This window comes from Pipistrellus kuhlii, unplaced genomic scaffold (assembly GCF_014108245.1).
Source record: "Pipistrellus kuhlii isolate mPipKuh1 unplaced genomic scaffold, mPipKuh1.p scaffold_m20_p_3, whole genome shotgun sequence".
NCBI lineage: Eukaryota > Metazoa > Chordata > Mammalia > Chiroptera > Vespertilionidae > Pipistrellus > Pipistrellus kuhlii.
The window spans coordinates 44,947,022-44,972,913 of record NW_023425529.1 but is presented as its reverse complement, the minus strand read 5'-3'; the positions used below and the strand labels follow the sequence as shown (position 1 = coordinate 44,972,913).

The window sequence follows — 25,892 nt, the reverse complement described above, 5'->3', positions numbered from 1 at the left end:
TGATCGCTGGCTGCCTCCTGCACGGCCCCTACTGGGAATCAAGCCCACAATCCAGGCATGTGCCCTGACTGTAATCGAACTTGGGACCTTTGGGTCCACAGGCAGATGCTCTAAACACTGAGACAAACCAGCTAGAACTCCCTAGCCCTTTCTTTTTCTTTTTTTTCAGATATATTTTATTGATTTTTTACAGAGAGGAAGGGAGAGAGAGAGAGAGCTAGAAATGTCGATGAGAGAGAAACATCGACCAGTTGCCTCTTGCACACCCCCTACCGGGGATGTGCGCGCAACCAAGGTACATGCCCTTGACCGGAATCGAACCCGGGACCTTTCAGTCCGCAGACTGACGCTCTACCACTGAGCCAAACCGGTGCCGGCTCCCTAGCCCTTTCTTATTTCACTGTCCCCAACTTGCATACAGGCACTGAGCAAGAAGGAAGCCAAGGGAGCAGAGCGATGGAGAAGGGAGGGAGGCAGCAGAGATAGGAGTGAAGCTTGCCTTGGTGGGCATCGCTCCTTTCTCTGCTTTGCTTGGGCCCCAGGAAGCCCTATTGCAGAAATAGGCCTGAGGAAGCCCTATTCTTGCAAGAATCTTCCCGCAACGGGCCTCTATATTTATACATTCCTTGAATGGAAACAGATAACAGCATTGCTTTTAAGAATTAAATAATTTGTAGAAAAAAATTTTTGCTTTGTGTTTTTGAGGGAGCAAAGACTACTGTGCTGGACTTTCAATATGGCTCTTGTGACTTCTGTCACCCCACTGTGTTTTGATAGTTGTCTAGGTCTCCCTTCCTTAATTGGGGGACTATAGGTGATGATGTACATAAAGCACTTGGCACCAAGTCAGGGCTGATAAAAGGTTGTTAAAAGACTGGGATTGGCCGAGACCGTTTTGGCTCAGTGGATAGACTGTCAGCAGGGGACTGAAAGGTCCTGGGTTGATTCTGGTTAACGGCATGTACCTTGGTTGTGGGCACATCCCCGGAGGGGAGTGTGCAAGAGGCAACTGGTCGATGATTCTCTTTCATCGATGTTTCTAACTCTCTGTCCCTCCCTCTCTCTTTCTCTGTAAAAAATCAATAAAAAAAAAAAAGGCTGGGATTTTTGTCTGAAAATAGAAAAACTGTGGGCCAGATACCTTACTTTTTCAACGATATCACTAAAGTCAGAACACAAATGTTGGCCATTTAGTAATACTTGTTTTAGAGGTCAGATTTAGAACACACACTTTTATAGAAATGTTATAACATTAGGGGCATAATTTTAAAATAGGTATACTAACATCTTAGCATTAATTAATATAATCAATTACTGTGGTAATTAGTAATGGCATTGAAATCAGTAATGGTTGGTTTTGAACCCCATAGTGTCAATTACTAGCTATGAGACTTTATTACTGCCTTCATTAGAAAGCTAGGACTAAATACCACCCACTTTAAGTATAGCTTATTAAATGTGATCATATCGCCGAAACCGGTTTGGCTCAGGGAATAGAGCGTTGGCCTGTGGACTGAAAGGTCCCGGGTGAGATTCCGGGCCAAGGGCATGTACGTTGGTTGCAAGCACATCCCCAGTGGGGGGTGTGCAGGAGGCAGCTAATTGATGACTCTCTCTCATCGATGTTTCTAACTCTCTGTCCCTCTCCTTTCCTCTCTGTAAAAAAAAAAAAAAAAAAAAAAAAAATCAATAAAATATATTAAAAAAAAATTTGATCATATCATAAAGATGTCGGAAAAAGTTTTTTTTTTCCTTTCCAACTTAGTTTACTCAATACTTTTTGACCCAAATATCTATATACTAAAGGAAGTTAGAAATACTTTTATTTCCATTATGTCACTCATATCCAATGCTCTTTCCATTACACTCTGCTGCATCCTTCACAATATACAAATTTTATCTGTGTCCACTTAAGGGGTTTGAACATAACTGAGAATTTCCCCATTAGTTTGTTCATTGGTCTGCCTCATTAAGCAAGCATAATAAAATGATTACCTCTGTCATCACGCCTATAATCATCCCGAGAGTAATCATCTCTAGAGCTCCATGACCGATCATCACGTCTCTCATATCTGTCCTCATAGCGGTCCCCGCCTCCTCTGTAGTCATCATCCCTTCGGTACCCACTACCAAATGCTCTTCTGCCACTGCCTATCCTGGAATCATAGCCTGTAAATAAATATACACCAAATTGTGATCATCACACTGGAGGGAAGAAAGAAGTTTTTAAAAGAAAGCAATTTAACTTAATGGTGTTTTATAATGACCTCTATCATAGTCTCTGCTGCCTCTGTCATCATAGCGATCTCGGCCACCATATCGATCCATATCCCGGCGTGGGCCATCACGATAACTGTCCCGATACCCATCACGATATCGGTCTGAATCATAACGATCTCGATCTCGATACTCTGGAGAAGAGACAAGTAAAAAACATATTTTTGGACACTAAAGAAACAAGAGAGGCAATTAGGTATTTGATTTCATGAGTTCATATTCATTGCTGTATCAATTTTTATAAAAATGTCACATTGTATAGAAGAATATGTATTGAAGTATTTGGTATTTACTGAAGTATTCTTGGTATTTATTTGACTTCATAATTTTTTCTCTAGCAATCCAATACACATTGCTGGACTAACAATTTAGGAGGAAGTTAGGGGAGAGAAAAATACAGCCCATAATAAATTTCCCAGGATTAAAGATTTAGGTATTAAAACATCTATATAATAAAAGCCTAAGTGACTGTTATGGCAGAATGACCCATCGCTATGATGCGCACTGACCACCAGGGGACAGATTCTCAATGTAAGAGCTGCCCCTGGTGGTCAGTGTGCACCCACAGGGGGAGTGCGGCTAAGCCAGAAGCTGGCTCATGACTGGTGAGCTCAGCTGCCATGGAGGGAGCCTTTCCAGATTCCATGGCAGCAGGTTAGGATGAGCAAGAGTGGTGTAGTACCCAGCCCTGATTTGGGCTCCTCCCTGACCACGTGCTGCTTGGTGCACTGCTATATCGCCCGAGGTGTCCCGAATTGTGAGAGGGATGTCCGATTGCCAGCTTAGGTCCTTCCCTTCTGCATATCCAGTGGCCGGCAGGCTCCGTCCAGCCTGGCCCCTATTGGGACTGGGCAAGATGGCCGGAGAGGCCCTGATCACTGGCAGGCCTAGGGACCCCACCCATGCATGAATTTAGTGCACTAGGCCTCTAGTGTAAGTATATAACATTTGAAGAAAATATAGTTGGAATCTTATAACTTTGGTGCCAAAGATCCAATCAGATATCACTTAAGTTTAGCATGAAAATAAATGATACATCTTGTGTTGGCAAAGTTTAGAGGAGAAAGTCAATTCCTACACTATTAATGATTTTAAAATAGTACAACTAATCTCAAAGTTGTTTGAGAACTATGTATTAAATTCTGTATTGTGGGCCAATATTTCTAGGAATTTTTCCTGAGCTAATAACTTGACACAAGTACAAAAGGAGGTTCATTGTAATGTTCTCTCATAGATTAAGTAAATTAGAGGGCATCCATACAAAGCAAAACTGAGAAATGTAATTACTAAATGTGTCCATGACATTATTTGAAAAAAATTATAAACTTTATTTTACACACACATTAATGACAGAAATTTTTACAAAGAAATGTAGCTCAGGAGGCAACTGTGAATAGTATAAAAGGGAGTAGTGGCTATTTAACTTCAGCAAACTTGCTAGATCTTCCGATTTTCTGACAAAAGCTGGGAACTCATGCCCTAACCGGTTTGGCTCAGTGGACAGAGTGACAGTCTGTAGACTGAAGGGTCCCAGGTTCAATTCCAGTGAAGGGCATATTACTGTGGTTGTGGGCACATCCTCAATAGGGGGTGTGCAGGAGGCAGCTGATAATGCTGGGAAGCCAGATTTTTATAAGAGAAATCTCATTTTCTAAACAGGAACCAATACTTTGAGTTTAATCATTGATGCATAAAGACCAAAGAGGAGTATTAATTTTGTTACTACATTTTTATAAACAATAATTTCATTTTGCAAAGGCCATCATTTTGTCTATGTGAACAGACATTCTATGATAGTTTAAATTTATAAATTGAAGGACACGCCGAAACCGGTTTGGCTCAGTGGTAGAGCGTCGGTCTGTGGACTGAAAGGTCCCAGGTTCGATTCTGGTCAGGGGCATGTATGTTGGTTGAGGGCACATCCCCGGTGGGGGGTGCACAAGAGGCAGCTGGTCGATGTTTCTCTCTCATCGACGTTTCTAGCTATCTCTCTCCGTTGAGAAACATCAATCAGCTGCCTCCTGCACAGCCCCCACTGGGGATGTGCCTGCAACCAAGATACATGCCCTTAAATAGGAATCGAACCTGCGACGCTTCAGTCCACAGGCTGACACTCTATCCACTGAGCCAAACTGGTTATGGCTATATACATACATACATACATACATATATTTGTTTTGATTTTTTAAATCTTTATTGTCCAGATTTTTAAATTGTTTCCACCTCCCCAGTTCCCCTACACCGGTTCCCACCCCACTCTGCCCTTAACCCCTCACTGTCCTCATCCATAGGTGTGTGATTTTTGTTGAATCTCTTCTTGCACCCTCCACACCCTTCCCCCCGAGAATTGCCAGTCCACTACCATTCTATTATATTCACCAGTTTATTCTGTTCCTCAGATATTTATTTTTAGGTTTGCTTGTTGATAGATATGTATTTGTTGTTCATAATTTTTATCTTTACTTTTTTCTTCTTTTTCAAGAATACCTCTCAGCATTTCATATAATACGGGTTTGATGGTGGTGAACTCCTATAGCTTTTTCTTATATGTGAAGCTCTTTATCTGGCTTGCATAGTTTCTGTTGAGAAATCTGATAATTATATGGATGCTCTCTTGCAGGTAACCAACTGCTTTTCTCTTGCTGCTTTTAATATTCTCTCTTTGTCTTTTGCTCTTGGCACTTTAATTATGATGTGTCTTGGTGTGGTCTTCCTTGAATACCTTTTGTTTAGGATTCTCTGGTCATCCTGGACTTGTAAGTCTATTTCTTTCATCAGGTGGGGGAAGTTTTGTCATTACGAGGCCCAATGCACAAAGATTCGTGCAAGAATAGGACTTCTTTCCCCTGGCTGCCAACACTGGCTTCCCTAAGGCACCCAGGACCCAGGCCGCTTCGCTCCTGTCACCACCACCCACCAGAACCTGGGCTGCTTTGAGCTGCACCACAGCTCTCATAGCACACTCCCACCCCTAGCGTGTGTCCACTGGGGCTGGAAGCAGCATACAGTCCCCTCCCGCCTATCTGTGCGTGCAGCTCCTCCTGAGGTGATTGTGACGCCTTAAGATGTCCTAGCTAATCTGCATATTACATCTTTACATATATTAATTTCTTCAGTATCTTGCTCTCTCTTCTTCTGGCACCCCCATAATTCGGGTGTTGGTACGCTTGAAGTTGCCCAGGCTTCTTACACTATCTTCATATTTTTGGATTCCTTTTTCTTTTCCAGTTGGGTACTTTTTGCGTCTTTATATTTCAAATCTTTGACTGGATTCTTACAGTCCTCTAGTCTGCTGTTGGATCTCTGTATATTATTTTTTATTTTAGTCAGTGTATGCTTAATTTCTAGTTGGTCCTTTTTCATATCCCTGAGGATATTGCTAAATTTATCAACATTTTCTAGAAAATTCTTAAAAAACCTTATAACCGTGGTTTTGAACTCTATATCCAGACGTTTGCTTTCCTCCATTTCTGACCTGTTCCTTTATCTCTGCATTTTGGCTGCTTTCCTGAGTTGATAGAATTGCTTTATGTACTAGGTGTCCTATAGGGCCCAGTGGCTCAGCCTCCCCAGTTACCTGAGGGGGACTCTTGGTGCACCCCTTTGTGGGCTGTGTGCACAGTCTTGTGGTAGTTAAGCCTTGATTGTTGTTGGTATCACTGGCAGGAATTGACAGTCAGGACAATTGTGTGTGATGATCAGCTGTGTCTATGATGGGATAACTTCTGTGCTGGAGATACCCTTATAAGACTTGCTTCAGTGCTCAGGGAGTCTGACCCCGAGTATGTCCCTTATGGGTCTGAGAAGTTATAATCTGGATGGTCTCATTCTGACCCCAGGGTACACTGGCTCTTGGATCTCCAAGGAGGTGCTATGGAGAGATGTGCCCAGATGAGGCCCATCTGTGAAGCAATGTAAGCTGCTATGGGCCCTGGGCCTTCTTTTGAATGTTCAGAGTCTCACTGACTCAGCTGCAGTCTGTTAGGTAAGTTTAGAATTCAAAGGACCAGGGCATTCATATGCAAAAGCCTTTGCGCTCAGATAGGATGGGGCGGAGTCTCAGGGCGGAGCAACCAGCAACTGCTTCCCATCAGCCTTGCCCTAAGAGACCCCTGGGTCTCTGTGTCCCATGATAATCGCTGCAAGCACCTCTGAGAGAAAGCCACCCTTGAGTTTTGCCCACTGCCAGACAGTCCAGTTTCTCCCCAAATGAGTCTGGGTCCCCAAAGTCTTGCCTGGAACTGGAGTTCAGAACAGTAGGGAGTTTTGTCTCCCTCCCACTTAAAAAAGACAGCTGCATACTCAATTGTCAGCCCTCTCCGTGTGCGTGCTTCCTTATCTCTGCCTTCTGCAGCTCCTGTGAGTCTCAGCGTGCTTTTCTCTTTCCTTCTAGTTGTAGAATTTCCACTCAGCCAGCTTCCTTGTTTCTGGATGTTTGTTTTGTCTTTTAGTTGTAGTTCTGAAACTGTTGTGCGAGTCAGCAATTCTGGTGTTTACCTATGCTGCCATCTTGGTTTCTCCTCCAACACTATATATATAGTTTTCAAATTTTTACACTCCCTCCCAAGGTTTTGAATTTTATCCCCATTGTTACATGGATATTATGTTATAAAGTAGTACAGTATAGAAGAAAACTAATAAGTTAGTAACTTCTTTACTGAGGAGTAAATTCTTTCCCTTTTAAAAATACATTGTTGAGTATTTCTGCATGTATTTTAATAAAGTTGCACAATTTTCTCCATAAACATTTTACAAGCCTTCTGTTGCACTTAGGTGATATGTGTAAAAGTTATAATTCATCCTAATTCCTACTCCATGACACTCTTTATTCCCCTTTAAATTATCTTTTAGTTGCAGACTAAAGGCCCGGTGCAAAAAGGGGTCTCAGACTAGCCTGGACCCCTACTACTTAGCGCTGCCGTGGAGGCAGGAGAGGATCTTGCCACTGCAGCTATGCTTGCCAGCCACAAGCCCAGCTTCTGGCTGAGTGACATGCCCCCTGTGGGAGTGCACTGGTCACTCTGCCGTAATGGTAACTTAGGCTTTTGTTATATAGATGTTTCTCTTTCTTAGTATAAACAATGTCCAATGAGTATAGGATTTTTGTCTGTTTTGTTTACTGCTGTAGCCTGAATTTACAACAGTATCTGGCATATGTATGGCAGACATTTAGTATTTTCAAAGTGAATGAATTTAGTAATTTTAAAAGATATTTTTATAAACTTACATTTTTACTGCTTCTAATAATGCAAGAAATTTTTGTACAGGAAATTATCCAATAATGTAGAACTTAACTCTTGTTTCTATCAATTAGCCTGTGGTAAAACTGGTTTCATTACATGCCGTTTCACTTAAAAGTTGCAGAACCTACCAATGATATCAAGTGAGGACTACTAAATACTACTCTATATCCATCAATCTTGCTGGACTCTTGTTAATTCAAGTACTTTACTTTGTAGAATCTGTTGGGTCTCTATAACAACTGTCTCTAAAAAAAAAAAAAAAAAAAAAAAGAGAGAAAGTAACACAGAAAGAAGGAACTTGATAAAAATGAACTTACTGTCTCCAAAACTATCATCACCTCTTCTAGGTGGGTAGTCATCAAAGCTGTCTGTGGTAGGACGGGCCCTCCAGTCTGTATCTGTTTTGTCAGAATCCCGATTTCTATCTCGGCCAAAAGATCGATCATCCCTGTCTACAGATATATAAAATAAAACAACAAACAAGTCCATAAAAACATTTGCTCAATATTTATTGCATTCATAGAAAACTACCTTCAATTTATTTCTTGCTCATACCACAGTACAGTCACGAAGTTACAAGTGCACTCTCCAGTTCAAATGAGTGACACATTTCCTCACATTTATTCCTACTGGCTTAATGCTTATTTGTCAACTTCTGTATTAGGAGGATTCCTGATATATATATATATATAAATAAATAAATTAGGGCCTTCTTGTGTCCAATGTGCCGTTGGGTACCTAATTATACATTTAACACTCACTTATGTCAATCAGGGCTTCTCAATCAACACTACCAACATTCTGAACTGGATAATTCTTTCTTGTGGGGGGCTGTCCTATGCATTATTGGATTAATCCTGGATTCTATTATGTTAGTAGTACTCCCCAGTTGTGACAACCCAAAATGTCTCTGAACATTAACAAATGTTTCCTATGGGCAAAAATCATCCTTAGTTAAGTACCGCTCTAGGTTAAAGTAGGGCTACCACTATCTACCTCTATTAAAATTTGACAATAACCAAACAGGAGAACTGGTCAGTTTCCTTACCTTTATCCTGGGCTTGATCAGCAACGTCCACTCGAATTCTCCTGTTACCTAGAGACTAAGAACATAGGACTATATTAACCAACCTTTTGCCCCATTATGCACAAATCCCATGAGGGACCTTGAACATCTGGGCAAAGCAGAAGCACTGGGGGAAGGAAGATAAAGGGAAAACATTGTAATCGACCCAACATTCCAATTTGTTGGCTAAAGAATCCTTTATAAAAACTTGAAAACTGAGATAATCCCTTAGTTAAAGTTGGGCTTAAATGATGTCAGATCAATTAACTTACTATTTTTATAAAGATAAATTTCACAGAATAGTTAATTTAACTTTTCAACTATCAAAGGCAATTTATTTTTTTATTTTTTTATATTTTTTAAAATATATTTTATTGATATTTCACAGAGAGGAGGAAGGGAGAGAGATAGAGAGCTAGAAACGTCAATGAGAGAGAAACATCGACCAGCTGCCTCTTGCACACCTCCTACTCGGGATGTGCCCGCAACCAATGTACATGCCCTTGACCGGAATCGAACCTGGGACCTTTCAGTCCGCAGACAGATGCTCTACCACTGAGCCAAACCGGCTTCGGCTCAAAGGCAATTTAATACCAAGTACAATAAGTTAAAAATAATTCCCAGACAACTAAACAAAACACACATTTGGATCTAGAGTAGTTATTCATTCAAGCATTTATAGAGCCCTTACTATGTATCACAAAGTTGCTTAAAGCATGGTCTCTGTATAATCTTAAATTCTTTCACTTAATATTACCTTTGGGTAAATCAGTTCTTCCAGGATACCATGCCCTCTGATTTCCCTTGCCCACATCATTATTTATATATAATACTTTGAACCCAATTAATTTTACTGCTGATTTTTCCTCATTTCACAGTAGAATCTATAATTGAAGGATAACATTGCATTTGTTAAAAATACCCAGAATTATATTGAATACCACTATAATAAAATCTCTAAATACACAGCAGCTCCATTGTTTGGACCATGAGGACATTTTAACATTTAATCTAGCAAACTTCAGATAACTATATGCTATTCTTTTAAAAATTTTGTCTTTATAGTTCTATTACAGATGTCCTCCCTTTCCCCCATTGACCCCTTCCACCCAGCGCCTGTTCTCCCATGCTATTCTCTCCTATAATCCAGACTGAGAAGTTAAAAATTAGTAATAAGATCTAAAGAAAAAATATTTTGGAGTAATTTCAGCTTTTCATCTATTTAACTATGTCAGTGAACTTTTATTTCTAACTAGCATTTACTTCAGATTATCAAAGAGGTACTCAATTATGAGGCAGGAAAATATTTTAAAGAGGAGCTGATTTTAATCATGTCAAATGGCAGATCTGGACCAGAGTTATGGCACTGGAAACAGCCTTCTCAACAAATGAAGGATTTCTGTAATTAAGAGAAAGAAAAAGAAAATATTTTTTCTTCCCAGATGTAATTATTTTGATTTCTAAAGTCACTAGAGGTAAAAAAAAGAAGTTTTAAGATTACAAATTTCCAACACTAAAAGGTAAATAAATGCTTTAGTATCCTGCTTGCCTGGCCTATGTAGTACCAACCATGTAATAACTGTATCACAATTAGATTTAATCTCTATTTTGATCTCATGTATTATTGGCTGAATCTCCTCTCCCTACTGAACTACCAATGTATCTAGATAGAAAAACATCTATGGTCAATGATAAAAAGCAGGACTGAATGTTCCTAAGAGCATGTATTTATTACAAACGACATCTGAATGAGAAATGTTTCTGAACCCTCTTAAAATTATAACAAAACATGCCGGGACTGGTTTGGCTCAATGGATAGAGCGTTGGCTTGGGAACTGAAGGGTCCCGGGTTTGATTCTGGTCAAGGGCATGTACCCTGGTTGCGGGCATATCCCCAGTAGGGGGTGGGCAAGAGGCAGCTGATCAATGACTCTCTTTCATCGATGTTTCTAACTCTCTATCTCTCCCTTCCTCTCTGTACAAAATCAATAAAATATATTAAAAAAAATTATAACAAAACATGATTATTTCCCTGAAATGAGATAATACCTTTTAATATTAACCTGATTAATAGGATTTTTCTGCTTGGCTTGATTTGGTCAGAATACTTTGGTGGGGGGAGAAAAGACACCAGAGCTGAGGCAAAACTAAGAATGAATGAATGTGAGATTCTATTAAAGACTTGATGTGGTGAATTTCTTCCACAGTTTTCCACCTAAATACCTCCCTGAATTATTGGCGCCTGTTGAACTTGCTGAATCGCTGTGTGGCTTTTAAGTGTTACACTGTTAAATAACCCATGCTTTCCTTCATAGATATTCTGGAAACCTTTGAAACAGTTGCTGAACCAATTTAAAGAAATATCAGTTTGATAAATACCAGATTTGTCAGCTCCCACCCCTCAAACTCTCCACCCTTATTTTCATTACCTCTTCATTGAGGCTCAGGGCAGAGAACAAGGAATCCAGGTCTTCGAACTCAGCATAACCAAAACCTTTCAACCTCTCTGGATTGCTGGGTTCACGTGGTAAACGCACTGCACTGATCTGAAGTAAAGAAAGAAACAAACACAAAAAATGTTTCCCAAATCAATGTTTTGGTTCATTTGCCTCTTTTGACCACCATAAATTATATGCAATAAAATTCAATGGGATAGCAGACTTCATTATATACCCTATCAAACCTCTTCAACTTGAATATAAATTTAACCCTAAAATTTGATTGAATCAATACTGGATTGTAAACTCTCTCATCCCTAACCCCTCTACTGAATTCTAAGAAGACAGCCACTGAGTTTTTACTCTTTGAAGCACAGGAAAAAATTCACACTGATCTAGTTTTAATTTGAGGGTAAGCTCTCTGTGGCTGCAGCCATCTTGGTTGAGTTTATTTGCATATTCACTCCTGACTGGCTTGTGGGTATAGCAATTGTATGGTCAATTTGCATATTATGCCTTTATTAACCACCGATTTGGTATTTATTCTGGGTTCTGATATGTAGATTTATTATTCTGATTGTAAAGGCAGGCTTTTTTTCCTTTACAGTTTCATAAAACATTCCCTGGTACTAATTTTTATTTACAACAGGTTATGTTTTCTTTATGTCCAATTTTAAGACTGCTTTCAAATTCTTTTATTTTCTCACCATCTCCTTTCCGTCATCCACATGTTTTCCTTACCCTTTTGATTTACTACTAGAGGCCCGGTGCACGTATATCATGCACAGGGAGTGACCAGCCCAGCCTGCACTCTCTCCTATCTGGGACAGCCCTCTCACAATCAGACTGCTGGCTCCCAACTGCTTGCCTGCCCGCCTTCCTGATTGCCTCATAACTGCTTTTGCCTGCCAGCCTGATGACCCCCTAACCACTCCTTTGCCAGCCTGTTTACTCCTAACTGTCCTCCCCTGAAGGCCTGGTTCTTCTCAACTGCCCATCTTGTGTCCACATGGCGACAGCCATCTTGTGTGTTGGAGTGATGGTCAATTTGCATATTATTCTTTTATTAGATAGAATAGAGGCCAGCTGCATGGATGGGGGCCAGCTGGCTTGCCCTGAAGGATGTCCCGGATCAGGGTGGGAGTTCCCTTGGTGCATGGGGTAGCCTGGGCGAGGAGCCTGTGATGGTTTGCAGGCTGGCCACACCCCCTGGCAACCCAAGTGGAGGCCCTGGTATCTGGGATTTATTTATCTTCTATAATTGAAACCTTATAGCCTGAAGTGGAGGCCTGGGCAGGCCAGGTAGGCGGAAAGCTTGGATTCCTCCATCTCAGGGGGCAACTCAAGCCTCCTGGTCTTTCCAGTTCTATGGCTGCTGTCATTTTGTTGGGTTTTATTTATCTTCTATCACTGAAATTTTGTAGCCTTGAGTCGAGGCCTAGGCTGGCAAGGGCAGGCGAAAAGCTTGGCTTCCTCCATTGCTGGGGAAACACAAGCCTCCATCCTGCTCTCTGTGGCTGCAGCCATCTTGGTTGAGTTTATTTGCATATTCACTCCTGATTGGCTTGTGGGTGTAGCAGCGGTATGGTCAATTTGCATATTATGCTTTTATTAACCACTGATTTGATATTTATTCTGGGTTCTGATATGTAGATTTATTATAGTCTTTAAGGAGAAGTATCTAAAGACCAGTTCCCGGGCATACAGGTGAAAAGCTTGAATGGACTAGATTTTATCCAACATTTAGAGAAAGAGGCCATTAGAGGAAAATCACGAACAGGTCAGCCTTCTAGTTGGTCTACATAATTAAACAGAAGAAAATTTGTAGGTGGCAGTATTTAATCACATCAGTGCCTGGCTGATGAGGCTGTGTTGAATGTTGACCTATGAACCAGCAGGTAATGGATGATTCTGGGTCAAGGCACATGCTTGGGTTGCAGACTTGATCCCAATTAAGGGACGTGCAGGAGGCAGCCGATTGATGTTTCTCTCTCCCCCCCTTCCTTTCTGAAATCAATAAAAATATATTTAAAAATATTGCCGGGACCGGTTTGGCTCAATGGATAGAGCGTTGGCTTGGGGACTGAAGGATCCCGGGTTCGATTCTGGTCAAGGGCATGTACCTTGGTTGCGGGCATATCCCCAGTGGGGGGTGTGCAAGAGGCAGCTGATCGATGACTCTCTCTCATCGATGTTTCTAACTCTCTATCTCTCTCCCTTCCTCTCTGAATAAAATCAATAAAATATATTAAAAAATATATATATATGTTTAAAAATATAATCACATAAAAATAAGTACAAAATAGAAGGGAGCAGCTTTAAAAAAATTTTTCCTCATTGGCAAAGACTGGAGAAAAACTGGATAGAACTGGAACCTGTTGCTCATTTGTTTCATTTTTTTCAAGTCCTTAGTATTTTTTAATCAAAGGTTTGAAAAAAAAACAAAACTTCTAAGCACCTCTATACTCTCGAACTTTCTAGACCAGCATTTTGAAAATACTGTCCACCATTTGCGACAATATTGATGGATCTTGACAATATTGTGCTAAGCAAAATAAGTCGGTCAGAAAAAGCCAAGAACCATATGATTTCACTTATATGTGGTATATAAAACTGAAACTCACAGAAACAGGCAACTGTATGATGGTTACTAGAGGGAAGGGGAAAAGGGACTAAAAATATGGTAATGGAAGGTAATTTGACTTTGGGTGTTGGGCACACAATGCAAGATTCAGATCATGTACCATAGAAATGGACACTTGAAAACTTATATAATCTTATTAATCAATGCCACCCCAATAAACTTAACAAGAAAATACTATCTTAAGCTTTTAAACCAAGCAAACTGTTAATATAAACTATGTTATCTGCTAAGTTAAATATGTTGTTACAAAAAATTAATAATCTTGATGTATGGCTGAATATCATTAACAGAATGGCAGAGAAACTTTCTACCTTTTAACATTTAACAGGGTATATCACCTTTAAGCTTCTTAATGAGAAGGGGCATAGGTTTGAGAGTCTCTCCCTGTATCAATAAGGTATTGTTAATTTTTCTAAGATTGTCCGATTGGTGTTGGATGAGAACATTCTCAGCCAAAGAGCCTAAACATTTAATTATACATCTCCTTCTTCCAAGTGTAGACACAGTTTTAGAGTCTTTCTCAACATAGAAAATCAGTCATTATTAATAATGCTACTTTTCATATCTAGGTAATTGCCTAACCTTTAGACTTACATTTAATCCTCTGAAGAATTCTTTAATGGATTCTTCTGTCACATCATAGGGCAGGTTCCCTAGAAAAGCAGTGTAGGGGGGCGACTTGGGAAGACGGCTCCTGTCAATGTTGGGTTCCCGAGCAGCCCGTGGAGCAGTGGGCAGGATGGAACGGTCAATTGGAGGTGCCCTATACACATCATCGTCATTACTGTGCCAAGTGGTTGAAACTAGAATAGAAAAGTGGACATAAATTAGAGGAAACTTCCCTCACTGCCATTGTAGCATAAAAGACCTATGCTAAGTGTCAAGTATTAAACAAGCTACCCCAAGAAAGAAACAGTAATATTTTAATCAGAAAAGCAACACAAAAAAGACTCAAGTCTATTTGTTTCTAAGTATTTCAAGGCACAGGCTTTAGTTAATAGAATCATGGTGATTCTTATTCTTTATGTAGAAAAAAAAAAAAGGGGGGGGGGAAGGAGGAGAGAGAGAGAGAAGATATATCAACTACTTATGGAATATTACTACGTGCTAGATAATCATATTTAATTACACCCCATCTTATCTTTTTAACAATCCTGAGATTGTTCCTCATTCTAAAGAAGAAAACTCAGATTGCCAAGGTCACACAGATGGTAGAGCAGTAGCTTGTGATCCTGGTGGAGCTAGGATTCCGACCTGGGTCCCTCTCATGCCAGATGTATTTAACCACTACGAATAGCTCTCATTCTTACTTTCCAGCTAAAGGAAGAGTTTTCTTCGTATTTTACCCTCCGTTTATTAAAAAAAAAGATTAATTTTGCTCCTATAGCATTGCCCATTAATTTGTACTTCAGGTATCAACACTTATGGAAAGTACAATCTATGAAACTTATTATGAAAATAGGTTACAATAGAAAAATTATTTTCCGTCTACAACAAAAGCTTTTAGGAAAAAAAAAAAAAGGTTAATCAGATTTATTCCATATCCAATGATTATATATAGCTCTTACCTAGTCAGAGAACTTGTCCAAATGACATCCCATAATTCTGCTTATTTTCCCATCAGTTACTATTCCTATACCCTTTTCTCAGACCACTTTTATTTACCCAGGCACACTGACTTCATAACAGCTCCTAGAATGAATTTCCTTGACACTATGAGTATAAGCAGCTTATAGATTACATTGCAATATTCCTTTTATGAGGACATCACAGAAGTTTAAACGTTTCTTACTTTTCACATGAAGAATGAGACTAAAAAGAATGTACCTTAAGAAAAATTAGTTAATGCAAGACCAGAACTAGCTTTCTTGAGTCACAACTTTAGACCCTATTACAAACTCTCAAATCTACACCTAAACCTAAAATTCCATAAAATATATAAACATAAGACTTCAGGTTCTATAAAATGAGTCCTTTCAAATTGCAAGTGTGAGCCACTATTACACAATAGGTTTTGTCTAGTAGATAATGAAAATCCGAAGTATGACGGAAAAGAAAAATTACCATCTCCTTCCAAGTCGTCTGTTTCATCGGCCCAGCTGACTGGTTTGGGGACATAGGTGCTTCCTCCACCACTCCCTCCATCCTCAGCCAGAAAGTCTGTTAGGGAGATAGTCTTCCCCTTCTTATTCTTCTTTTTTGCTGTTTTAAAAAGGGCAGAAAGATTATTAATCAATACCTGGGTATTTACAGGGTTATTCAATGCACTATTGTTAAATATATTTATAAAGAAAGTAACACAGCCCTGGCTGGTGTGGCTTTGCTAGTTGGTTGGGCATTGTCCTATGCACCAAAGGGTTGCAGTTTCAATTCCCACTCAGGGCACATGCCCAGGTTTCAGGCTTGATGCCCTAGTAGGGGGGTGTACAGGAGGCAATTGATCATTTCTTTCTCTCCCTCTTGAACAAAACAAAACACAACACACAAAGCAACATAAAGGTTTATTAACGGTTTGGAAGATGGCATTTATATGGAGAAATACTATGCATATGTAAATAAGAAAGCAATATATTGGCACAGGAAAAAAAAAAGGTTGCAGAATACATATTCTTTAAGTTCTTTTTGTTTAAATACACAGTATTCTTATGCATGAAAAAGGGTCTAGAAAGATTTTCAAGGGTGCCTTATGTGGAGAAAGGCTGGGGTGAGGGCAACCATTTAAAAAAAAAAATATATTTTTTATTGTTTTTTTTACAGAGAGGAAGGGAGAGTGATAGTTAGAAACATCAATGAGAGAAAAACATCGATCAGTTGCCTCCTGCACCCTGCCCACTGGGAATGTGCCTGCAACCAAGGTACGTGCCCTTGACCGGAATCGAACCTGGGACCTTTCAGGCTGACGCTCTATCCACTGAGCCAAACCGGTTTCAGAGAGGGCAACCTTTTATTCCCTACTCTATTCACTCATGCAATTTGAGACTTTTTAATTTAGCAACGACTTGCATTTTTAAACAGGTTACAAATTTGTTGTTCCTGGGATAAAAATAAAAACAAAATCTCTATCCCTATAACATTCTGAATGACACTACTGTTTATTAAAAAAAAAAATGTTTTCATTGATTTTTAGAGAGAGAAAAGGAGAGGGATAGATAGAAACATTGATGAGAGAGGATCATTATCAATTAACTGCCTCCTGCATGGTCCCTACTGGGGATCGGGCCTGCAAGCCGAGTATGTGCCCCGACTGGGAATTAAACTGAGACCTCTTGGTTCCTGGGTTTACCCTCAACCACTCAGCCACGTCGACCGGGTTATATGACACTTTTGAAGATCGTCTGATACTTGTAAAATAACCATGAGAGGTTGGAATCACCGCCATCAAAATTTACAGAAAAATAAATGAAAACTCAGACAAAATGATTATGCTGAAGTTACAGAACTATTGGATGGCAGAGCTAGAACTGAACCCGGGGTTTTGTATACATGTCTTTTTAAAAATATATTTTATTGATTTTTCACAGAGAGGAAGAGAGAAGGATAGAGTTAGAAACATCAATGAGAGAGAAACATCTATCAGCTGCCTCTTGCACACCCCCAACTGGGGATGTGCTCGCAACCAAGGTACATGCCCTTGACTGGAATTGAACCTGGGACCTTTTAGTCCGCAGGCCGATGCTCTATCCACTGAGCCAAACCGGTTTCAGCTGCATACATGTCTTGAGCTCTTCCCAAAGGAGCCCAGCCTGTAAGCAGCTTGTTATTAGTTCCATGGCAGGTTATAATAATCATGGTAACATGCTGTATGCACTGTCATTTGAAAGTGTTAAAATGGTAAGATCCGTATACATAGCTGAGTCTCTCTGCCCTCTAAAAACTTTTTTTTATCTCCTTCCCTACCTTAACAACACATATGAAAATGAAATATTATACCAAAGGGAATAAATAAGAAATTCCTAAGAACCAACACATTTAAATGTTTTCCAGTCATGAAATCTTCAAGAATCTCCAAAAGACTCCATTTAGTGGATTGACCATGGCTCCGATTATTTAGTCCTCAGTACTTCTGAGATGGCACCAACCAATAGCTAATGCAGAGAGCTGAAAGGACTAAGTCAAGTTCTAGAACTGGCCCCCAAGAGCAGTTACTACATGGTAAAAGAAGCTTTATTGTAACAAAGATCAGTTTCATGGCTTTTAAAGCCATGAGTTCATCCTCCATGTTCCAATTCTTTAAAATTTCAATCCAAGAAAAATCTGTAACTTGATGCACCATTCGCTTAACTAAAAAGGGTGCTCTTTCACTTGGTACCTAACCTGCCTTTCTTTTAAAATCCAACTTATTCCTATAAAGTCCGGTTTGCTATGAATAATCTTTTGGACATAGCAAGAACTTGAAGTATTATGGTATCAATGTGCAAACGAGATGAACTTGGCTGCAATAATACAGGGAAAACATGGCCTTGAATGTGAAGTTTCCATGCTTCTCTCAAGGGAATTACTCCTTCTCCAAAAGTATAATTTATGATCAACCAGGTTATATTGGATCTGCTCTATGCTTCCAAAGAAAGCTGCTCCTGGCTTGTATGCAAAGGCCTAGGGAATTTGAATAAAACATAAAGCATACTTGTGAGGTAGAAAACTTATAGTGTATAGGCTTATTTTAGTTTTCTCTATATCCTCTAATTCAAATATACTGTCTGGGACTAGTAAGATACTAACTAGAGCACCTTTCCCTCACAAAACTTAATTTAATGTCATCAGCTATGACCAATTATTAACCTGTCTGATCACTGGGACAATAAAAATAGAACTAGTGGTTAGTCTATACAACGAGATCAAGTTCAACATAAGATTAATAAGAATTTGATTAAGGTATCCCTTTCCCCTTTGTTCTACATACATATCTAATAAAAATGCAGAATCTGAAATTAACTTGCCCTTTGGTCTGCTTTTGGCTTAAATCAACTTTCTCGATCAGGATTTCTCAACTTTTATCCCTTGACTCTTGACAAACAAGTCTCCTTCAATGTTATTTGAAATTCCAAAAATAATAAGCTAAAAAAATTACTAAAAAAAAAATTAAAAAAAAATTAAAGCACTGTTGTAGAATACCTTTTCAAATCATATATCTCCATTTCCCCTGATTCTGTCACTGCCCACTCTAAAAATTTCTGGTTGAGATATCCATGTTGGATGATGCCAGATTTCATTTAAAGAGGCAAAAACTCTTTCACAAGATTTCTAATTTGCTTGAATTTTGCAGAACCGATTCAATCACAATATAAGCAGAATTAAAGAAATTAGCCTTTATATAGTAAAATCAATAAATCAAGTGGGTGCCAATGTTTGCTTCACTCTTATTTTATTCCAAAAACTGAAAAACTATGTTATCTAAATCTTCTATGCCCTCTGCTCCTCTAATATCTATCTAGGCCCATATGTTTAGGATTTCAACAAAGTTCTCTTTGTAAGGTAAAACATTGTTTTTAACACTCAAGGTTTATCAATTCCTTGCCACAATGATCAAATTGATGATCTACGTAACTCATTTTTCTTTAATCCAATTGGCTAAAAAGTGAAACCAACTTCACAAAACAAGCCCCAATTTAAGACCAAACCTACACGGACTAAGGGGGCAGGGGTGGGGTGAAGAAGGAGGGAGGGAATACATGTCCCAGAAACTTTATTAAATCCTCTGACTGCCTGCTGCCTCAATTACGATTCTAACTTACAAGCACTGTGTACAGTGATCTCTAGGTATCCAAGTCCCATGCTCCTTCCCCCATAAATACCCAAATCCTCAGATGCTCAAGTCCCTTATATAAAATAATGGTAAATGCTATATAGTTACTGTATTTAGGGAATAACAACAAAAAAAAGTATATATTGTCCGTACACATGCAACCATTGCAGACCTAAAACTACACAGTATATGCCCAGCAATCATAACCTTTACCCCCAAATGTTTTTTTCCGTTAGTGATTAGTGACATCTGCCCACGAGACACCTGAAGGTAGGGGGCCTACTGTACTTGTGAAGCTCTTTTATATACTCATATAGTTAAATAATAGATCTTAAACCCAGCTGGCATGGCTCAGTGGTTGAGCACCAACCTATGAACGAGGAGGTCGTGGTTCAATTCCCCGTCAGGGCACATGCCCGAATTGCAGGCTCCACTCCAGTGTGGGGTGTGCAGGAGATAGTCCACCAAGGATTCTTTCTCATAATTGATGTTACTATCTCTCCCTCTCCTCTACGAAATCAATAAAAATCTATTTTTAAGACACCTTAAAAGTATTTTTCAAAATTAAGAGTACAAGTCCTAAAACAAGAAACATCTCTAGCATTCTTAATAAACAAAATGTTATGATATATAAAAAAAATAAATACAACTAATCAACTTAACTGTCAGTTTCTTAATTTCTACATCACCAACATTGGAGGCTAGGTAATTCTGTTGAGAGGACTGTCCTGTGCATTGTAGAATGTTACTACCATATCTAGTTTCTACTCATTAGGTGACAATAAAAGTCCCCACTCCACAATAAAAAATGCTTCCAGACACTGCTGTATGCCTCCTGGGCAAGACAAAATTGCCCCTGGTTGAGGACCGCTGTTCTAAGTGTTATTTTCACATCAATAAATAAAAGAACAAATAAAAGGAAATGTTAGCCCAAGATAAAGTACAATAGCAGAAAAGTGAAGGCAATAAACCAAGTATTCAGGATTATCAGGTTGTAGAATGTAAAAAATATGCTTTATTTTTCTCAGAATGTGTCCCTCTTATTACTCCATTGTATTGGTAATAAAAACACAATTGGCAGCTACTGGAGTGATAAAATCCAGAGAGACTGGCCGATAGTTTTATATTTCAAAACAGAGGATATCTTAAAGTACTATAAGCAATAAAGCCTTTTGGTTGTACAATGCTGCCCACTCCTGCACCTTTCTTAATCTCTTATTTAGGAAGGGGAGTTGAATAATTATTAACATTCAGATGAGTCTTTGTCAAAAATTAAGTTTCTTGCCGAAATCGGTTTGGCTCAGTGGATAGAGCGTCGGCTTGCAGACTGAAAGGTCCCAGGATCGATTCCGGTCAAGGGCATGTACCTTGATTGCAGGCACATCCCCAGTAGGGGGTGGGCAAGAGGCAGCTGATTGATGATTCTCTCTCATCGATGTTTCTAACTCTCTATCCCTCTCTGAAAAATCAATAAAATATATTAAAAATAAAAATTAAGTTTCTTAATTTTAGATCCTGTCAGACTAAGTCCCACTTATTTTATAGGGTTATCAACTTTTCTGAATGTTTTAGTAATCACAGGCTAAGTCAGAAAGTGTCATAAAAACCTGTATAAGATCATAGCAGTATTATTCACCCATAATAATACCTGGAAACAACCCAAATGTCCACTAACTGATGAACGGATAAAATATAGATGTCTATACAATTTGACATTAAGGTCTAAATTCCTAAATATCCTATAATACAAATGAATCCTGAAAACACGCTAAGTGAAAGAAGCTAATAATGAAAATCCACATATTGTATAAGACATTCAGAATAGATAAATACAAAGAAACAGTAGATTAATGTTGGAGGGGTGAGGATAAATGACTGCTAATGGATAAGTTGTTTCTTTTAGGAAGTCAATCCCACAAATCATCCAGAATGAAAGATTAATGTTAACAAATGTTTCCTTAAAGAAACAGCATTGTATAAATGCAATCAATGCACCCAAATACAAGAGTATCAGAACTACAGTAGAGCTCCAACTGAAAAGAAGCTTCATTCAATGCAATATCATGATGTTGAGAGGCCTTTCCTTTATTGCATTACAGTTCAGCAGAGTAGAGAATAAAGACTAAATCAGAACTAATAAGCTCCACTATGTCAACCCCTGGATTGTTACATATGAACCCCTCTTCTCTGCTCAATTTCATCTTGACACAGTCTGAGGAAAACGCCTACTGCCCTTTCCACTCAATTTGACAATTATAAAAATAAAAAATAAGCACCTAATACACATCCTGCTAACTACCACACAAAGTACTTGGAGATTATCTGTAAGAGAGGAGCTATAAACATTGAAAAGTAACTTCTTGTTTTGGGCATTTCCCTATCATTAGGACCAAAGCAATATTTATTGCTGACTTTGAAATTGACTTTGGTGTATGCACTTATAAATGTACATACACATATTTATTACAAATAAGCACTTGGTTAAAAAACAAAGAAACCCACCCACCTGAAGTTCATTTTTTTTCTCACCACCATGACGAGAATAAATTCTAGGCCATTTTGAGACTAATACCAAATAGTAGCGTATTGCATTATAAGCCATACATATATGGTTTGTGAATTATAAGTCAAAGTGGTTTAAAGAGTATATACTATCATTGGACACCATCCGCTTTCTATAAAAAACAATCAAACAAGATCCCACATATAATGGCATTTTGTAAGTGTTAAGCAAATGAAAAGGGCCTTTTGTGGGCATATATAAATACTATTTCCAGTTTTAAAGCATTTTACTCTCAAAAATTAACCTGTATCAAACAATTAACATAAAGAAATATACTGAATTACACTGAGAATTTTATAGTTTTACTAGAGCCTGATGCACAGTAGGGTCCCTAGGCCTGGCCTGCCATCAGGGACATCTTCCACCGCTTCCTGCAATTGGCCCCACCTCCACCACGAGTAGCCCTCTGTGGCCTGGCCCCACCTGCATCCCCCACCACCCACCCCTCGTTCCCTGTTCACCATCAGGCAATTGGAGCCTGGCAGCCCAGGAAAGGGACCAAGAGGTGGTCATAGTGATTGGTCCAGAGGTCCTTCTGGTCATTCCACCATTAGGATCCATTTGCATATTAGCCTTTTATTATGTGGAATCACTACAGCCATATTAGCTGAGTAACCAGTATCTTGGAATACTGGTCACTCAACAAAATCAGTGTGATTAACTGGAGAAGATTCAAACTGGGTAAAGAATTTTGATAAACTCCAAATTCTTCAAGGGCAGACTGTCAGATGTAAACTCGTGCACAGATACTAGCATAGTCTTATGCACAGTTCACAATCTAAAGAGATTTAAGGAATTAAAGGAGATGAGAGCTCCCAAGGAGGTAGAGTAAATATGGAACAGGAGATATCACTAATCCTGTTGACCCTTCTGGTTTTCACTCACTCTGTAAAATGAATGACACAAATTGCTAATATGTCTTCCACTTCTAAATATTCCACTAAAGTTATGGAGAAAGGGAGGACAGCTTTCCCACTAAATATGACACTAAGCTGTTATGATGGCAAATGCAGGCTGAATAAGCACTTTGTTTCAGATGAAGCTTTTGGGCAGCACCCAGAACTTATGACATGGAAGCCAACCTTGTTATTTCCAAGTGGATAATGGAGGAGTCAGGAGTCTCAAAGATTTCGACTTTGCTCTGCCACCTGCACACAGTATGACCTTGAACAAATAATTTCATCTTCTTCAGCTGGGAGATACCACCATCTAGCTACATTTATCTCAGAGCATCAAACGAGACAAGAGACATAAACGTGCTTGGTTAATTGTCTAGTGCTACATCGACGAAAAGGTATGTTCAAATGCACCTCAATTCCCTCAATTTTCCAAAGACACACACAATCCTTAAGTCTCCTGTGTAATAACAGAGATGATAAATTCCCGGTGGTAAATGAGTGTCCAGAGACAGCAGGGGTTCAATAAATATTTTGTAGCATGCAAGGTCAGGCCAGGAAAAAGTTAGTAGTCAATCCTTGGTACTGCAGGGGGTTGGTTGGTTCCTGGGCCTCTGTGGATACTAAAATCCTCATATGCTCAAGTCCTTTACACAGAATGGCACAGTATTTGCATGTATACTACATACACCCTCCCATATACTTTAAATCAGCTCTAAATTACTTAGAATACCTAATACAAAATTATGCTATGTAAATAACTGTTACACTGTACTGTTTAGGAGGTAATACAAAGTCTATACATGCGCAGTATAAGCTAGCTACATAGTACAAGCCAGCAACACAACAATCCCTGCCCCCCCAATATTTTCCATCTCCGTGGGTTGAACCCTCAGATTAGGAATGCCCACTGTATGTCCCCAGTTCCAAAATTAATGCTACAAAATGTTGCACAGTTCACTGCTAATTTCATTAGAAATGCAAACAGACTTGCATGACAGTGATATTCCCCCCCTCCACGAATGTTAAACAGAAACCAACTCCAGCAACTACCGTAGTATTTTAAAATTACTCCTAGTTCTCCATATCTCAGGGGGGGGGGGGGGGAAAGAGCTGAATCCCACCACTGAAGCTATAAAAATTCAACCAAAATGGAAGTTGTCAAGGGATCTGATCTTGCTCGTCATTGTATCTCCAACACCACGAACCGTGCTAGTCTAGTTCGCGTTCGGTAAAAACATATCGACTTAACCAGAAATTTAGGACTCCACCTTGCTTCCTCTCTTCCAACACGTGGGCGCACCGCCGCGGGTTTCCCAATCCCACCTAACTCTAGTAACTTCGGCCTCCAAACCTAACATTATACCCTTTCCACACGCAGGCCGGGCCACCCTCCAAAAGGGGAAGTGGAAGGGCACAAAACACAGGCACCTAAAACCCTGCCATCTGCGCGCTCGCGCGTGCTTCTAAGGCGCGCCTGTCTCCACTACCTTCAGCTCTCCTTCCGCGCACGCGCACCTCGGCCACCTCCCGCCCCTCCAGCTACTCGCGCTCGGGTTCTAACTGTCCCCCCCCCCCCACTCCCCTGCCCCCACTCCCGTCCGCAACGGCCTCGCGCCGGGGAGACCTGGTCTAGCGTGCACCGTCCGCGCGCCAACCGCCTCCTCCTTTCCTCCACGCCGGCACAGCGCTTCGCGTCTATGAGAGGGCCTTCCGCCTCCCGCAGGTCTCTCTGCGCCTCCTCTTCCTTCCAACTCGAGCCAGAGTCCACCATTACTCCCCGCGCCAACCTCGCGCAGATGGGGTGAAAAGGGGGTGAGGAGGAGGGTGCCCTTCCCCTCCCCTCAAATATTCCGAGGAGATAACCCAACGGGGCCAAGTCGCCTGCCTGCCGCAGCCTCCAAACCCCAAGGGAAGCAGTGCCGCCGATCCCCCGACTCCAGGGAACCAGAAGATCAGGCTCGGAGAGTGGCCTGGGAACCCGGCCCTTGGACGCACTCGGCCGCTCACTCACCTGAGGCCGCCATGTTGGGAGAGGGAGAGAGAACGCAAAGGACCCGGATGAGGCAATCACGTGATTATAGCGGGAGCTCCGGGCTAGGAGTCGCGAAACTGGGAGGGAGCAGGGAGGAGGAGGGAGGCCGGAGGCGGGGCGTTGCTGTTCTAGGCCCGTAAAGCTGAGTGAGGAGGTGGCGCAGTGTCCTACGGGAAGACCTACGCGACGTGTTGGCCCTAAGGGGTGGGGCCTGGGCTGTCGCGAAACCGTAACGCTTTACGTAGCATTACGTGCCGACTCGGGGCAGGGCCTGAGCCCGGGGCGGGGTCTCCTGGTCTTCGGACTTCCGGTCGGTGGCGTCAGCGGAAGGGGCGGGGCCGCATTGGCTAGGGCCCTTTCTCTGGGAGGGAATGGAAGCGAGCTGGAACTCAGAATGGGTGTGCTACAATTGGTTTTCTGAAGGCGAGGATTCTGGGTTTCTTTTTAAATTTCTGTGTGTTGAAGCAAAACAAGCCCACAATCCTGGGTAAGGATGGTTTTAATTGAGCTTGTTTAGAAGGAATAAAAGTAAAAGGTAGAGAACACTTAACTTGCCGTGTGTGTGTGTGTGTGTGTGTGTGTGTGTGTGTTTTTAACCTCATTAATTCTTCATTTAACTGGCTTGGTTCAGTCCAACTCAGGCTCCATTTTTCACAGACGAGTGCTATCCATGCTTCTCCAGCTAATGCTGCACTTTATCATATATTATTTGTCATATTAGTATTTCATTCAATGAAAAATTACTATATGTCAGGTACTCTTACTGGTTTTTTTGAATACAAGTGATAACAAAACCTGCTGGAACCGGTTTGGCTCAGTGGATAGAGCGTCAGCCTGCGAACTGAAAGGTTCCAGGCTCCCGGTCAAGGGCATGTACCTAGATTGCTGGCACATTCCCAGTAGGGGGTGTGCAAGAGACAGCTGATCGATGATTCTCTCCCATCAATGTTTCTAACTCTCTATCCCTCTCTCTTCCTCTCTGTAAAA

The 25,892-nt window shown here is 40.4% G+C and overlaps 1 protein-coding gene across 4 annotated transcripts in view; it reads right to left on the bottom strand.

The window, feature by feature from the left end:
• Positions 1 to 25,036, bottom strand: part of EIF4B (eukaryotic translation initiation factor 4B) — a 34,001-nt gene extending 8,965 nt beyond the window's left edge. For all 4 annotated transcript variants that reach the window (XM_036458502.2, XM_036458503.2, XM_036458504.2 and 1 more), the window contains exons 1-8: positions 24,885 to 25,036; positions 15,733 to 15,870; positions 14,263 to 14,471; positions 11,016 to 11,132; positions 8,569 to 8,623; positions 7,838 to 7,972; positions 2,268 to 2,411; positions 1,996 to 2,169 (exon numbers count right to left, since the gene is read on the bottom strand). In XM_036458502.2, coding sequence (XP_036314395.1) covers positions 1,996 to 2,169; positions 2,268 to 2,411; positions 7,838 to 7,972; positions 8,569 to 8,623; positions 11,016 to 11,132; positions 14,263 to 14,471; positions 15,733 to 15,870; positions 24,885 to 24,897 — 985 coding nt within the window. In that variant the 5' untranslated portion in view covers positions 24,898 to 25,036. The remainder of the gene's footprint in view (positions 1 to 1,995; positions 2,170 to 2,267; positions 2,412 to 7,837; positions 7,973 to 8,568; positions 8,624 to 11,015; positions 11,133 to 14,262; positions 14,472 to 15,732; positions 15,871 to 24,884) is intronic.
• Positions 25,037 to 25,892: the final 856 nt, after the last annotated feature.